Here is a 15,398-nt window from a genome sequence, read left to right as displayed (position 1 = left end):
TGTCCAGGTGTCTGCATATATACGCACATATATGTGCGCCCATGCACACATGAATAATTGGTGAGACAGCATCCATTTTTCCAGCTAGTATAATTTCAGACCTTAAAACTTGCCCTATAATTCTTTTTTTTTTTTTTCTAAAAAAGTGAGAAGAGCTAAAATAATCGGTAGCTTTTACAAATTAAGCACTTATCTGGCATGGTATAGAAAACTTTTAGATGCATTATTTTCTCTCAATCCTCCTGTAGGCTGACTGAAGTAGGCACTATCATTATGCTTAATGAAAGGAGGAGAACCAAAGCAGAGAGATGTTTAGTCATTTATCCAAAGGCATCCAGCTTACTAAGTAATAGATCACAGATTCACACCAAAATTTCCCTGATTCCAAAATCTCTACTTTTAATTTGAGGTGCTTCCAGGAGTTAGAACCCCAAGCAAGTTGCTTTGCAGGTTAGGAGACAAACTAATGAGTGGGTGATCCCTGTCAGGTATAGACACCTGAGGTTATTGTATTAATTTCACCCTCTTCCCTTGTTCTATTCTTGGGAACCTCAGCAAACACTCCTTTTGGTGCTGTGCAGTGCTGGGATCTCGGGCGCACTTCTCATCCTGAGGACCTTGAGTGGCTTGGGAGGGTGTACATTTGGGAGAAACTGGGTTTATTCAGGTTCTGGGATAATGCGACTGCTAACCAACCCTTCCCCTCCCTGCCAGCACAAAAACACATACAAAGGCTGTGAGCAAGAGGTCTGGGAACACGGAAAGACAGGGTCCCAGGGAGTGGGGATGAATCCAGGAGTAATGGGAATGCCGCGTGGTGCAGGTGTGTGGACAAAGGCTGTTTGGGGCACTGGCAGTTGGAGAGCTTCCCTGAGAAGGTGATCATTGAGTCAGGTTGTAAGAATTGCAAGGACCCTGCAGTTAGAAGTGGGAAGGGTTCGGGTAGCAGGACTAGCACAGGCGCAGGTGGAGTGGAGGAGGCCTAGGGACGCCACAGAGATCTGTGTGACAAGGACTATGAAATGGGAATGATTCTCCTGGCCTTGCAGATGAAAAGCCTAATTCAACATAAATTCTACTTTCCTTAGAGTGAAAGCATGTGGAAGCATGTGTGTGCGCATGTGCACCTGTGTGTGTTTTATGTCGAAGATCATTTTTTTCCTCTTTGCGTTGGTTGTTTTATCATCTCAATGGCTGAGTTAAACACTTAGGCACCGAACACTGCAGAAGAAGAGTTATTTTACAAATCACTGGTGTTAAGGTTTTCCTCAAGGCAGTTTATCTTAGGAGGTGCTCAATTTTGATTTTCTGGGTAGAGTGATTTCAGTCGAGGAGATCTACATCTATTCCTGTGTGAGTCAGTGTAACGCTCTATAATCTGGGCCAGTTCACTGGTCAAGTCTCAGCTTCCTTCGCAGAAAGAACTCAGCCTCACAACTAAGGAGGCTACCAAGAAGTAGCCTTACAACTATGGGTTTCTGAGAATTAGGTTTTTTTAGAAAATGGTCACTTTTCTCAGGGTAGGGTATATGAACAGGGCAAGTGGGCAAAACCTTCCAGGATGAGATTCAGACACTCCGCAGGACCCTGGACTATAGTCAGAACGGTTGGCTTGCCCTTCGTCACACGATTTTTAGAAGAGAACTTTATCATTTAGGGAAAACTTCATGCCATTCAGTGATTTAGGGGAAGTTTGTGAATGTTCTTTGTGTGTGTGCACATACATATCTATATACATATACATCTGTGTATGTGCACATATACTTAATATGTCTTAAATGGTGAATTATTATTAAATGTGTATTTATGATATATTAAATGTACTTTTAGGTACACAAACAAGTCCGCTAGATTAGTGTCTTCCTACCGTGGTTGCATATTAGAATCGCCAGGAGGATTTTCAGGTGTCTGGGTGAGGACCTAGGTATTGTGATTATTATTTAAGATCCAGGGTAGAATGAGTACCCTAGACTTCACATCAGTTGTTAAAACGTATTTTCCAAGATATCATGCTTTAAGGAGCATTTCAAAGGTAAGATTATGCAGATGTAACAGTGGATCAGATGATCACCTAAGACACCAAACTTTATATATTTAATGAATTTAATGAATTCATCAATTCAGCAAATAATAAACATAAAATAAAGTATGTCAGTTAGTGATGAGTACTATGAATGAAAAAACAAAGCACAGTGGAAGAGGAAAGAGTGGTGTGTGTGTACATGTGTGCAAGCACATACACACACATGCTTGCATACATACACACGCTTGCATGTATTTGCACCTGAGCAATCATGCTGCTAGATTTCCATAGAATGCTTGCAGAGAGCCCTTACATTATAACTATGCTTTCAGCACACTGTAAAGGGAAGATGGGACTTTTTAATTAATTATAGAGAAATAATTAGTAGCTCTTTGAGAAAAAAAATTATTTAGACCTATCTTCATACCAAACAAGAAGATTAATTGTTAATGAATAAAACATTTTAATGTTAAAAAAAGCCCCTAAGCCATAAAAAGGAAGAAAGCATACCTTGAATATACATACACCAGACCACTGAGGGGAAAGGAATGGCCTACATGCAAAAGTAATGGAAAAATCACCAAGAAAAAGCATAGTGGAGTTGACTGCATAAATATGAAGTCTCCCATATGTGAAACAGCAAAAGAGGAATTTGAAGGGTAAATTCAATAAATTGAAAAAAAAAAAAAAAAACCCCGCTAAGACATCTAAGAATTGGACCAAGGTGTAAAAAAATAGTTCATACACAAGGGAATATAATAGCTAAAAACATATATGCTTAATATTATTTTTTAAAAGATTTTATATATATTTCACAGAGAGAGAGAGAGCATGAGCAGGAGAGGGGCAGAGGGAGAGGGAGATGCAGACTTCCCGCTGAGCGGGGAGCTGGAGGCGGGGCTTCATCCCAGGATCCTGGGATTGTTATTCCAGGATCATGACCTGGCGGAAGGCAGATCCTTAACTGACTGAGCCCCCCAGGCACCCTTATGTTCTGATTTATAGCAATAGAAACGCAGGTTAAAAAACAAACAAACAAACAAAAAACATGAAACACCATTAACCAATTTAAAGAGAGAATTAAAGAATGAGAATGCAGGATGCTTATGTGGGTGTGATAGATGGATATTATCTTGCACAGCTGAGGAGTATGAATTATTACATTTCTAGAATGCAGTTTGGTAGTATGTGTTTATCTCATTTAAAATGTATTCTTTAAAAAAAATAAAAATAAAATGTATTCTTTGATCATAGATTGTATTGCCATTGTCATAACACCAAGAAAGGTAGATAAATAACTAACATTTAAGTGATACTTCTTATGCACCAGATACTTTGCAAAGGTAACTCATGAAACCTTCACATCAGTTCTGGGATGTAGTATTGTTATTCTCTTTCCTAAATAAAGAAACTAAAGAGCAGGGAGGATAAGTGACTTGCCCAGGGTATTCAGCTGGTAAACAATAGGATGAGGATCCAAATTCAACCAGTTTGGTGCCAGAGGTCATGCCCCCAAAACTGATCCATACCCTTTGACACAAGAAGATAGTCATGAGGTTATTTTGTAATAAAAATATCTTATAAATTATAATACTTACTAGGATATCTGTGACATTTCCCAGATTAGCTTTTCTTTCGAAAATGAGTTCCATTATTTAATAACTTAATCTTTTAAAACCACAATAAGTACATTATAATTTATATACATACACACAGAGCAGCCCAAATATCAGCTACTTTGTACACTGGGATCTTAACATGTTTCATATTGAAATTCAGAGTTAACTCATCAGAATGCTGGATTATTTCATAGTAAATTTATTTCTCAGTAGACCTTGAAAATTAACGAAAGCCAAAACCAAGAAAAAACAGCAGTGCCCTTTATGAGGCTGTGTCAGTCTTAACCAGAGGAAACACTTTTCATTCTATTTGAGGTAAAAGAATAGATAGTTAATAATAAATGTATGTAATATGTGTGGGTGGGGGATTGATTTCAAGCCACATAACCATAGAAATAGTCTAATTTGAATAGTTGGTACTTTCCATACATTCTTAACTCTTTTGTCTTTACATTATTATTATCTATTGGAAATTACAGCAGATGCTTTGTGATGTTATTCATAAAGATTGATGTAAGTGGTTTGATGGTTTTGCTGTTAAACTTCATCCAGTATTTGAACATTAACAGCCATTTTTTTTAAGTATGGGAGGTGAGTGGCAGTTGGTAAGAGAATTATTTGGGACGGAGACACTACCATGCATCCAGAAAGCCTTCATTGCTTTGGTTGATCTAATTACTCAATAATTTTGGTGATAAGCCTTCTTACTAATTTCCATTTTGGTAATGAGCAGATAGGATCTGACACTTTTAAGTAACTTGCCTAAGGTTGCAGAGCTAGTCAGGGCTCCAGATGGAATGCCAGCCCAGGGTTGTGTGCCCCAGAAAGCGAGCTCTTTCATCACGCTGTGCTTCCTCCACCCAGTGGAGCTCAGTGTGTGTTATGCAGGGAGCATGGGATTGCTTCTGAAATATTCATACTCAGTGTAAGAGTCCCACTGCCCCCTTCCCTTGTTCTACTCTCTAAATTTGTAATTCACGGGACAAATGATGGGTTGGAGTAAGGACTTAAATTCAATACAGATCTGAGTTGACGGCGTCCATGTAGATTAGACATTTGGAGTGTAGGGAATTTCTGCTTCGTCTCTCTGTTTCCTAAAATAAACACATGTGGGTGTATGTGTGTAAATACACACACACACACACACACATCCATACATCTATTCCCCTGTAACAAGTGTTAGTGCTTACTATGTGCTAGGCATTGGTCTGGACTCTTATGATACAGTAATGAACAAAGTAGATAGTTTCTAGCTCATGAAAAACTTTGTTCTGAAGAAGGAAGATAGATATTTATTTATTTAAGACTTCATTTATTTATTTGAGAGACTGAGAGAGAGAGAGACAGAGTGAGAGAGAGGGAGCACAAGCTGGGGGAGGGGCAGATTCCTTGCTGAGCAGGGAGCCTGATGTAGGGCTCTGATCCCAGGCCCCTGGGATCATGACCTGAGCTATAAAGGCAGATACTTAACTGACTGAGCCACATAGGCACCTGAAGGTGGGTCTTTAAAAAGTCAAGTGATAAATGAAGATCATGATGAGCATTCTGGTGTGATGAGAGAAAAAGGAGCACACACAGACACAAACACACCCCTATTTGGGCACACCTGCCATACATGTCTTGGTAAATTACAGACTGTCTATTGATAGACCAGTAGGTTCTCTGGAAATACTTTTGTCTTCAACTTTGATCTTTGAGGTAAGATTTAGTAGACCAGGCTCGAAATACAGCAGACTCTCTTGTATCAGAAAATTGCGTTAGTTGGAAATTTTCTGGATGCTGAAATTCATTACCTTGAAGTTTTATGAATTCTGTGTAGCTGAAAGTTCTGAGAATACTTGATGACTATATTAAAGGATGTGAAAACTTCCTGCACTGATTTCTTTTTAAAGTCTGTGTGCCAGAAGATTTTTAAAAATTCTCCTTCATGACACAGGTGTGCTTTTGTTTGCAAGTTTGGGCTGAACCTGTCTTATTCCATTTTCCAGAGAAAGCATTGGAGGCAGAATCCTAAATATGCATCATATAGAACTACTCTTGACACTTTTGGCGCTTATGTTTACAAGAACCTTAGGTAAGTAATTATAGTCATTCACAAGCATACTTAATTGGTAGTCTAGAGGGAATATGAAGGTTTCACTTTTTTTATGTGGAGGTGTCTACTGAAGATGCTGAATTTATTAAAATTAGTGGTTTTGAATTTTATTTTGAAAGTTACCACCCATTTGGTGTCCCTGGCATAGAGAAAAAAAAGTTCATAGAAATGATATCAAATAAGAATTATATGGAACTACTGAAAAAGAAAACATTTAGCCCTCTGAGTTTATGTAGAGAGAGCAGGATTGTATCTGGAAACAAATTACATTTGTCAGAGATGAAAATCTGCTTTATGTTATTTAAAACTGAAGAGTTCACAGCCATCGTTATTATTGATTTTTAGAAAGTTTTACACGCATTATTTTTCTCCAAACATGAAGGCCAAGAGTGATCTCATTATTTAGGTAGTGAAGACAGTGAGTGGGAATACCTTGCAGGGCTGGGGGGAAATATTCAAGTTAGAAGGACTACATAAGAAAGACTGCATAGACCGGAGAAAACACGTAGGCTTCATATCAGGTGGCAAGTACTAGTTTTAACTGAGCGGTGATGGCTTGGAGACTTTTATCAAGAAGGATTCTGTGGCTTTATAGGATCCTTTGGAGAAGAGATGCATGACTGAATAGCAAGGTTCTCTTTATGCTTTGGAGGAGCAGGTGGGAACAGAAATATTAATTTGCCTTGATCTGTTATCTAGGAAAGGGTAACACATGAGCCCATATCTCTACTTTGAAAATTACTGCTGAAGAGATAGGGAATTTAAGTGAGTGATACTTTCAAATAATTCCAGTCCAATATTTACTGAAGTGGGTCCATGTTTGTTGGAATGCAGACAATGCAATACTACCCAGATGTTAAAGGAAGGAGATAGATCTGCTGCTTTTGATATGGAATAATCTGTTAGAAACTGCTGGGTGAAAAGCAAGGTGCAGGAAAGGGTGCATCATGGGTGCCTTGCTCTATAGACATACACTAATAACCTTGCTCCCAAGTTACAATGAACTATGTTTCAGGCTGGAAAATAGCCATGCAATCCATTCTAAAGGGTTACTAAGGTCCCAGCAATTTGTCCTTTCAGGAATCGGAAGAGTACCTTTTATAAAGGGTTCGCTCTAGGCAAATATGACAATATTCTACATGAGGATTCATTTAACCTAGTAGAAGCTGAAAGACAATATCCTATTTATTGTCCAAACTCAAGGCAATTTCAGAGACAGACATCATTTCAAAGGGTCTAGGTTGTTGACCTTGCTGGATTCTTACTCTCTGTTCCTGTAAGAATGGGAGTACCTGTTCTGGGCAGCCCGTATACCTTGAATTCCACTCTTTTTTTTTTTTTTTCAATCAAAACTCATTTCCTTTTTTTTTAAAGATTTTATTTATTTATTCATGAGAGACAGAGAGAGAGAGAGAGAGAGAGGGAGAGAAAAGCAGAGACACAGGCAGAGGGAGAAGCAAGCTCCATGTGGGGAGCCCGACACAGAACTCGACCCCAGGTCTCCAGGATCAGGCCCGGGGCTGAGGGTGACGCTAAACCGCTGAGCCACCCAGGCTGCCCTCAAAACTCATTTCTTTTTCTTGTTTTTTTTTTCTCAAAACTCATTTCTAATCAACAACACCTGTAGTGTTAAGCATAAGATTAGGTAGCTGATGAAACCACTAACGGCCAGGGAGGTGTGAACGGAGTATGGTCAGTAATATTGTAATAACATGTGGTGACTACATTTATCATGGTGAGCACTGAGTAATGTATAGAATTGTTGATCTCCAACCATCTACCCCTGGCGAGTATGTAATCCAGGTTAGGTTTCAGCAAATGATAAGTACTCCCCAAAAGAAATGGTGAATGTGTCTATCACAACAAAGACACAGATATTTATGGAAGTGTTTTTTTTAAAGGTAGGCTGAAACATAGAAAGAACACATATATTCAACAACAACAGAATGGATAAATTGTCAAATATGACAACTATAAAAACTATGAGAAAAAGAACAAATCACTGCTTCTTGCAGCAACATGGATGCCTATCCAAGACATGATGGAGTAGGAAAGAATCCAGACACAGAAGAGCACATACTGTAGGATTTGTGTACTTTGTCTTATGTATAGTATATCTCTGAAACAGGAAAATAAATTGTTTTTGACATACCATCCTTTCGGATGTCAATTAAAACTGACACCAACACTTACACATGTATCACAACTTCTGTGTTAAAGTACTGAAATGTAAAATGGAGTTTCTATAACAACCAGCAAACACAAGGCTGATATTCATTAACACTTGTACTTTGAGGTAGATTTGACATCCCATGTATTCAAAGAATTCTTCTATCATTTGAGCCACTTCCTTTTTACATTGTGGTTAACAGCATTGGTTTAAACTAGACAGTTGTTTTGAGAAATAGACCCTAACTATAAAGAAGGCATTTTCTTCATGCCCTCAGAGAAATACTCTACTTAATTTAAGATTCTCATTCTCAAAATTCAGTTAAAGGGTACTGTTTGTGGGGATGCAAATTAGTGCAGCCACTGCGAAAAACAGTGTGGAGGTTCCTCAAAAAATAACGAATAGAAACACCATGCAATTCAGTGATTTCACTATTGGGTATTTATACAAAGAAAACAAAAACACTGATTTGAAAACGTACATGCACCCCTAGGTTTATTGCAGCATTGTTTACAATGGTCAAGATAGGGAAGCAACCCAAGTGTCCACCGATAGATGAATGGATAAAGAAGATGTGGTGTATATACATACATGCAATAAAATATTCCTCAACCACAAAAAAGAATGAGATCTTGCCATTCGTGACAACGTGGATGTACCTAAAGGGTCTTATGCTGAATAAAATAAGTGAGAAATACAAATATCATATAATTTTGCTTATACATGGAATCTTAAAAACAAAACAAATGAATAAACAAACAAACGCAGACTCTTAAATACAGAGAACAAATAGGTTGCTGCCAGAGGGAAGGTGGGTGGGGGGCATGAATGAAGTATATAAAGAGGAGTAAGAGTGTAAACTTCCAGTTATAAATAAGTCACAGGGATGAGAAATACGCATAGGTCAAAATATGGTCAAAGTATGGTCAAAAATATTGTAATAACATTATATGGTGAGCACTGAGTAATGTATAGAACTGTTGATCAATATGTTGTGTACCTGAAACTAATATACCATTGTGTGTTAATTATACTTCAATAAAAGGCCAAGCTGAAGCCACCAAAGAATAGGATATGGAAAGGGTCCATGAGTGCTGATGTTGAACTATCAGATATTCAGAGGGAGGGGAATGATGATCCTGTTAGCTGAAAGGAGCAGATAAATTTCCAAAGTCAGAGCATCTGGGTTGATGGAGAAAGAGGGAAGGAGTGAGGGAGGGAGAGAGCGAGCCTGCAAGAGCACTCAAGGAGGGAAGGAACAGATACCCAGGTTTGGAGTGATATTGTATTAATCAATTCTTGATGATCCACATGGTAACCCAGAGAGATCATGAACTCACACACACTCTAAGCTACATGGGAGTACCTTAACCAACCCCCTGCCTGCCCAGGGAATGGTCAGGTAAACTGACTGAGAGCAGGAGAAGTGACACTTCCGGTGAGACAGATGAGGAACCCTGAGGCCTCTAGATTTCTTGTTTTCATTTCCACGGAGATTTCCCCAGCTAGAGATGTTTTGGGGTAGGTGTGGCACCACAGTGACGTCTGTGGCCTTCCTTAAGAGGAAGTTGTAATGTATAACATTTTCTTTGAAAAGATTTCACTACATTTCTCTGTCTTCTAGCTATGGTAGGTTAAGTTTTGGTACTGTCTGTTTGGGAAAAGCTGTTGGAAATTTTGTCTACATTTATGTACTGAGAGTGTCCTCATGTTGGTAAAAGTATTGACCCTGAAATAAGAGAACTCACAGGATTGGGACACTGAGATTGCTCAGGACTTTCTTACCAAGCTGGCTTATTCACCTAATGCATTAGGAAAGAAAAAGTTTACACTTGTCATTCTGCTTTTTTTTTTTTAATTTTATTTTATTTTACTCTGCTAATTTTATGAAGAAACTTGTACTTCACGTTTTAACATCACTGCGGTCAGAGGCGAACCTTTCTATCTGAAATATTGCCCATCAGCATCTGAGCACAAGAATGAAGCAACCGCCATAAAATGGTACAAGAGCAATGAATCACATGGGCGCATTGAGCTAAATTCAAGGAATTCACCCAGAATTACTCTGCACGATTATATTTTGGAGTTTTGGCCAGCTGAGTTGGAGGACAGTGGATCTTACTTTTTCCAAATGGGGTGAGTATAGCTTCTCTTGTGTTAGTATATTTCATAGAACTCTTGGAATGAGTTCAGCAAATCAGATATACAACAATCTGAAAGGATAATCCATGTATTTACTCTCCCCTACCCTTCCTCCAACATGCATAAAGCCTTCATCATTGACAAATTAAATTAAATAGTTGCCCTTGTGTTTATCTTCTTAGTGATCTTAACAAAGGATTACCTTAATTTCTTTTAGGGGATCCTTACCAAAGATAAGTGGGTACCAAATGAAAGTCATTTTACAATTCAGCTGCTCCCATTGTATAGAGTTGCTGGGCAAATGGAATAGGTGAAGGCTCCATAGTGAAGCCTTCAGGGTGTGGTGAAAGGGGGCAACCTCAGCTTCCCCGGGTGGTATCCTCAGGCTGGGGAGAGAGGTCAGAATTGGTACTGACACATCCTAGTCCAGTTTTCCAGGGTTTGTAGAGTATCAGGGGGTAGTGTGAGTGAAGGGTGCGTGGGTTTAACAGCCAGTCACAGACCTACAGACAGGGCCAGCAAGAGAGGGGAACACAGAAAGAGCTTTGCACCGCCTTCCCAGGACATACCCCTATAGCCTCTGCCAAGACACTCATAATCAAGAGTCATAAGTTCTATGAAATGAGAGAAACTAACTGAATGTTTCAGTGATTGTCACTGAACTAAGTTCTCTTTATACTTTATTTGGTAAGCTGGGAAGGAGTAACTGGGACAGGCGATGTTCTATGTAATGGCTTATTAGGCTTGATGACATGGTGTTGATCTGGCACATTTGTGGCATTGTGTAGTACTTGCATATATATATGAGTATGTGTGTATTTTTATAGAGATCTGAGACTGGCTGACCTGTGGAAGATAGCTCAGGGCCAGGTGAGTGAGTGATGGTGGTGTGCTATCAGATGTAGTAGATTTCTGGGGTGGGTCCTGATCATTATCAATAGTGCTATTGAAAGCAGAGGGAGATAGCGCAGTGAAACCTTGTTATCACTCCTGTGGTTTTGCACAAAATGAGGTCATTTTGGTTTGTTTTTATACATAGGAACTCCTAGGAGTCAGAAAGAAATTCAAGAACTCTTTTTCATTGTTTGTTTTGACCAGTGAATTTTATGTGTTCATTTAAGAGAGATAATTCTAGAAATGGGTCACAGCTAGGTCTTTCCACACTAATGTAGAATGAATACTCACCAATGGGGTAAAAAAAAAAAAATCTCCGCAATCTGGATTGAATAAAGGCACAATTTAAATGAAGAAAGCAGGGGCGCTTAGGTGGCTCAGTGGTTGAGCATCTGCCTTTGACTCAGGTTGTGATCCTCGGGTCCTGGAATTGAGTCCCACATTGAGTTCCCCGGGGGAGCCTGCTTCTCCCTCTGCCTATATCTCTGCCTCTTCCTGTGTCTCTCATGAATAAAAAAATACAATCTTTAAAAAGAAAGAAAAAGAAAGAAAGAAAGAAAGAAAGAAAGAAAGAAAGAAAGAAAGAAAGAGAAAGAAAGAAAAGGAAAAGAAAGAACCCTGGATGGGGCAGGAAGAGCACACTGAGAGGAAGAGCCAGCTATCCAAAAATGTCACTTGGAGACAGGTAGGGACTGTCTAATGTCTAAGGCATTAACTGTCTCCCTGTTATGGAAGGTGGAGAACACAGCCTGGATTAGGAAGGAAAAGTGGAAGCATCAAATAGAGACAGGCTGTCAGAGAGGTATGGAGAATCAGGAAGAGGAGCCCAGAGGGCAGGAGAAACAAGGTGGCTCAGTGGCTATGGTGATGAACTTTGAAGGGTCTTGGAGGCTGATGAATAATGAATAACACGAGACTAAAGTGATGTAATGAGAAGCGGCCTTGAGGTGGTTTTGAAAATTAATGGGTGGGGTATTAGGGGGTGGGAGTACAGTGCCTGGGTGGCTCAGTTGGTGAAGTGTCTGCCTTTGGCTCAGATCATAATCCTCCCTGCTCAGTGGGGTGTCTGCTTCTTCCTCTCCCTCTGCTCCTTCCTCTGCTCATGCTATTTCTCTTGTTCACTCTGTCTCAAATAAATAAATAAAATCTTTTAAAAGATAAAAAAGAAAAATCAATGGGAACCTATACAGGTTGTTTTGGACACCTAGGGGTGCTAAAGATGGGGATTTTTTTTTTTCAAATTCGGTGCACTGGTGAAGAGTATCCTGTTTCCCTCAGAGGAGTGTGTGTGTGTGTGTGTGTGTACATGTGTGCATGTGTGCACAGATTTAGGTGAGTGAGCCTCTGTAATTTCATGTGGAATCCATTGAAGACCAGACTCCACTCCTGTAATCCCTCCATTAGAACGATAATCCTTTCATTTTTCAGGACTCCTCTGCTAATAATCAAAGGCCTCTGGAGACATGCTTGTATCCTGAAGTCAGATCAAATTTAAGAAGGAAATCCACCAAGAAGGGAGGAGATGCAGGAGAGAGGGGGTTTTCTATGATAGATGGAAGGGGAGGGCATGGAGATAGAGAGAAAAGTGCATGCAGAACTCTCAGGATCATGTACCAACTTGACAAGCAGCAGGATTGACTTGGTAAGGGGTCTCCCAAGAATGAGCTAGAGCTTTTCAAATCCCTTCTTGTGTGGCAGGAGTGGCTTGTGTAACCAGGAATGGATGGCCTTGTAGGAGAGGAGGCACGGTCACTGCTTTGGGTCAGTTGCCTCAGCTTCACACTGGCCTTCCAGCTCCTTGAGCAAGGACAGTGCCCACCTGTTTATCAGCATTCCCAGTGCGGTGGCAGGGACACAGAGGCATTCTGCTACGGTGCTCACCGAGTGTTAGGAACTGGGGATTGCAGATGTAGACAACAGTATGGCCTGATAGGATGGAAATATGCATGTGCTCTCTTCCTCATAAGTGACAGGACAGAAGGATCTAGAAATATATCTCTGTCCAGCCCAGAGGGGCTGAAGTCGGGAAAACATTAGATACACATGAGAAGAGGATGATGCCAATGGGATTCTGAATCCCTTCCAAAGGGCCGGTAGCTGTATTATGTTCCACGACCATTGACTTACCTACCTTTCATCTTTAGGACAAGCTTGTCAAGGCACCCACCACTTCCTGCCCAGCCCTGACCAGTCTTGTATGAATACACCCCCGAGGGAGGGGCCAGACTCACATCGACCCTGAAAGCATAGTATTGGGCAGTACAGTATGGGAACTTGGGCGAGGTACTTAGCTTTATGTGACGATTATCTTAATTACCTCACATAAGAGAAATCGCCATCCCCATTGCACACACACGTGCAATTCCTGGAGCTCAGTAAATGCTAGTCTTCCTTCCACACTGTAGACCTGGAGGGGGACTGCAAGAGCCTGGGGTGGGTGGGTACAAATGTGTCAGACACAAAGGACAACCTAACACATGGCTGTTGTATTTAGTATATGGATCCATATATTGCATGTGCTGCTTAAACAAACATCAGGTTGCAAACATTTCCTTGCTTAGAAGTTCCTTTTTAAAAACTGTGTTAAAGTTGTTTCATCTTGCAGACTACTAATTTATAATCAGAAGGAACAACATCAAGACCTATTCAAATAATGTTAGCTCAGTAAGGCACATAAAGTGCTAATATAGCTATGCAGCCACTCCACACTTGGCTTTACTCAACAGTAATAGAAGAGAAGAGGATTGGAAGAAACTGCTTAGAGAAATATAAAAACCCAATGCATATATACAAACTTCCAGAAAACAAGTTCAGGAGTTTGTGGACTTCAAAAACCTGCTGCTGCTGTCCCATCCTGGGTTAAGAATCTTTGAACTTGTCTATCTCCAAAGATCATTGAAGTTTTCAATGATCCAGACAATGTCCAGACACCCATAATATATGGTCAGCAGTGGGTTTTGTGTGTGTGTGCGCGCGCGCGTGTGCGCGCACGTAGAACTGCTCAGGTTTTTCTCTTTCACTGCCCCTTACCATTGTCCCATGACAATTGTTAAATACTTGCTGCAACTGAAGCAAAACGGGGCAGAGCAGGGTCTGGGCATCAGTGAATGAGTCTCTTATTTATAGACAAATAAGGAAAGATTTTCACTGGATTGGTTACTAAAAGGTGGTATTTGCAAAGTCTGTACTAATTATAAAATATCTTTAAATCTTTATTTCATAGAAATGATACCCGTGAATGGAAATTAAATGTCATTGCAAGAAGGAAATACAGCTGTTTTGCTGAAAAACAACTAATTAGTAAAATTGTGGAAGTTCAAAAATCTTTGCATATAAACTGTGAACATACATACTATCAAAAACTGTCCAATAGAACATCACTGTATAAGGTAATGCTTTTAAAATATTTTAATGGGCACCTGAGTGGCTCAGTTGGTTAAGTGTCTGACTCTTGATTTCAGCTTAGACCATGATCCCAGGGTCCAGGGATTGAGCCCCGTGTCCGGCTCTGGGCACAGCAGGGAGTTGGCTTCAGATTCTCTCTCTCCCTCTGCCCCTCCCCTCTTTCTTTCTCAAAAATAAGTAAACGAATCTTTAAGAAATACGTTAACTTAAGACTTGAGGAAAAAAAAGACAAAAATCCAAAATGAGGATCTGCTGGCGGAGGAGTATTTTTGTCTTGTCATGTGCGAGCTGCATGAGCCCCCCCCCACACACACACAGCTCAGCTGGCCTGTCTAAGCAAAGTGCCCTGGCAGGGCAGCTGAAATGAGTTCCTGCTCCAAATTTAATGTTCAATAAAAGATAACAGCTTCCTCTTCCTTGCCCCCCCTTTATTTTCCTTCTCTTTTGATAAATTAATTTTTAGGAATGCTAGCCTAAGGATTTTCATTTTCTTCTGCCACATATATTTAAAAAATTAAATTCTATTATATATACTTTTTCCCTAATCACGCAATTCCTTTTATAAAAATGGAAGATGCAAAAATGAGCAATGAAGATAGTAGAGCTCACTCAGAATTCCACCAGCCAGAGACTTTGGGGTTTGTGTGTGTGCGTGTAAACATTTGCTTTTAAAAAGTGGTATTTAAGCTTTTTAAAAATAAAAAATGGTATTTTTAATGGCTTGTAGTTTTCCTCTATCCACTAAAAATTATATTGTGATTATTCCCCTACATCTTTAAACACTCTTACAAACGTGGGCTTCCATTGTGTATTACACTTGTGTCTAACTAATCCTCTGGTTTGGGGTATTTGTTAGTTTCCTTGTTTCCACTATTATTTATAAGGCTAAAATAAATATCATTCCCATAAGTCTTAGGGTGTATGTATGATTTTATTCTTCAATCATATCCCTACAAGTAGAATTATTGTATCAAAGGCTATGAGCAGATTTATGGCTTTTGCTCCACATTATTAAACTCCTCTCTGGAATATTACTCAGCTATTAGAAAT

General features: G+C 39.7%; 1 protein-coding gene across 3 annotated transcripts in view; it reads left to right on the top strand.

Annotated features, from left to right (window-relative positions):
- The window catches only part of IL18R1 (interleukin 18 receptor 1), a 38,304-nt gene that overhangs the window by 810 nt on the left and 22,096 nt on the right, over window positions 1–15,398 (top strand). For 2 of the 3 annotated variants that reach the window (XM_025463457.3, XM_025463449.3), the window contains exons 2-4: window positions 5,631–5,716; window positions 9,800–10,043; window positions 14,167–14,332. In XM_025463457.3, coding sequence (XP_025319242.1) covers window positions 5,659–5,716; window positions 9,800–10,043; window positions 14,167–14,332 — 468 coding nt within the window. In that variant the 5' untranslated portion in view covers window positions 5,631–5,658. Of the gene's footprint in view, window positions 1–3,814; window positions 3,958–5,630; window positions 5,717–9,799; window positions 10,044–14,166; window positions 14,333–15,398 lie in introns of those variants that run through there. The other variant, XM_035696183.2, reaches the window with a different exon arrangement.

Source organism: Canis lupus, chromosome 10 (genome assembly GCF_003254725.2).
Source record: "Canis lupus dingo isolate Sandy chromosome 10, ASM325472v2, whole genome shotgun sequence".
NCBI classification, from domain to species: domain Eukaryota; kingdom Metazoa; phylum Chordata; class Mammalia; order Carnivora; family Canidae; genus Canis; species Canis lupus.
Note: the sequence above shows the minus strand (reverse complement) of the source record. Positions and strands in the feature narration are given on the sequence as shown.